At 51.8% G+C, this 394-nt stretch overlaps 1 protein-coding gene across 1 annotated transcript in view; it reads left to right on the forward strand.

Annotated features, from left to right (window-relative positions):
* Nucleotides 1-394, forward strand: part of lmbrd2b (LMBR1 domain containing 2b) — a 13,378-nt gene extending 12,984 nt beyond the window's left edge. Inside the window, 1 exon segment of the mRNA XM_017307771.1 lies at nt 153-394. Coding sequence (XP_017163260.1) covers nt 153-216 — 64 coding nt within the window. The 3' untranslated portion in view covers nt 217-394.

The following is a 394-nucleotide window of genomic DNA, read 5'->3' on the forward strand; positions in this document are numbered from 1 at the left end:
TTGTAATAATTCAGTATTCTCCGTCTCTCCATCTCTCCGTCTCTCTGTCTCTCTGTCTCTCTGTCTCTCCGTCTCTCCGTCTCTCTGTCTCTCTGTCTCTCCGTCTCTCCGTCTCTCCGTCTCTCCGTCTCTCCGTCTCTCCGTCTCTCCAGGCCTGCAGGTGGACGTTATCTCTCCATGTCTTCGTCTCGGAATCGGATATTTGACGACGTCTAGCGTCTCGGCTGCAGCTCCCCTCCCGCCACGCATGCTACTGACCAGCGCGCCCTCTGACCCCTGACCTCTGGGGTCAGCAATCTGAAGGATCTTTCTGATTATTTATGAATGATGAAGCTGGTTTCCTCCACGCCCATCATCACTGATGAAGGTCACATTAAACTGTATTTCTATTTAA

Source organism: Poecilia reticulata, linkage group LG12 (assembly GCF_000633615.1).
Source record: "Poecilia reticulata strain Guanapo linkage group LG12, Guppy_female_1.0+MT, whole genome shotgun sequence".
NCBI classification, from domain to species: domain Eukaryota; kingdom Metazoa; phylum Chordata; class Actinopteri; order Cyprinodontiformes; family Poeciliidae; genus Poecilia; species Poecilia reticulata.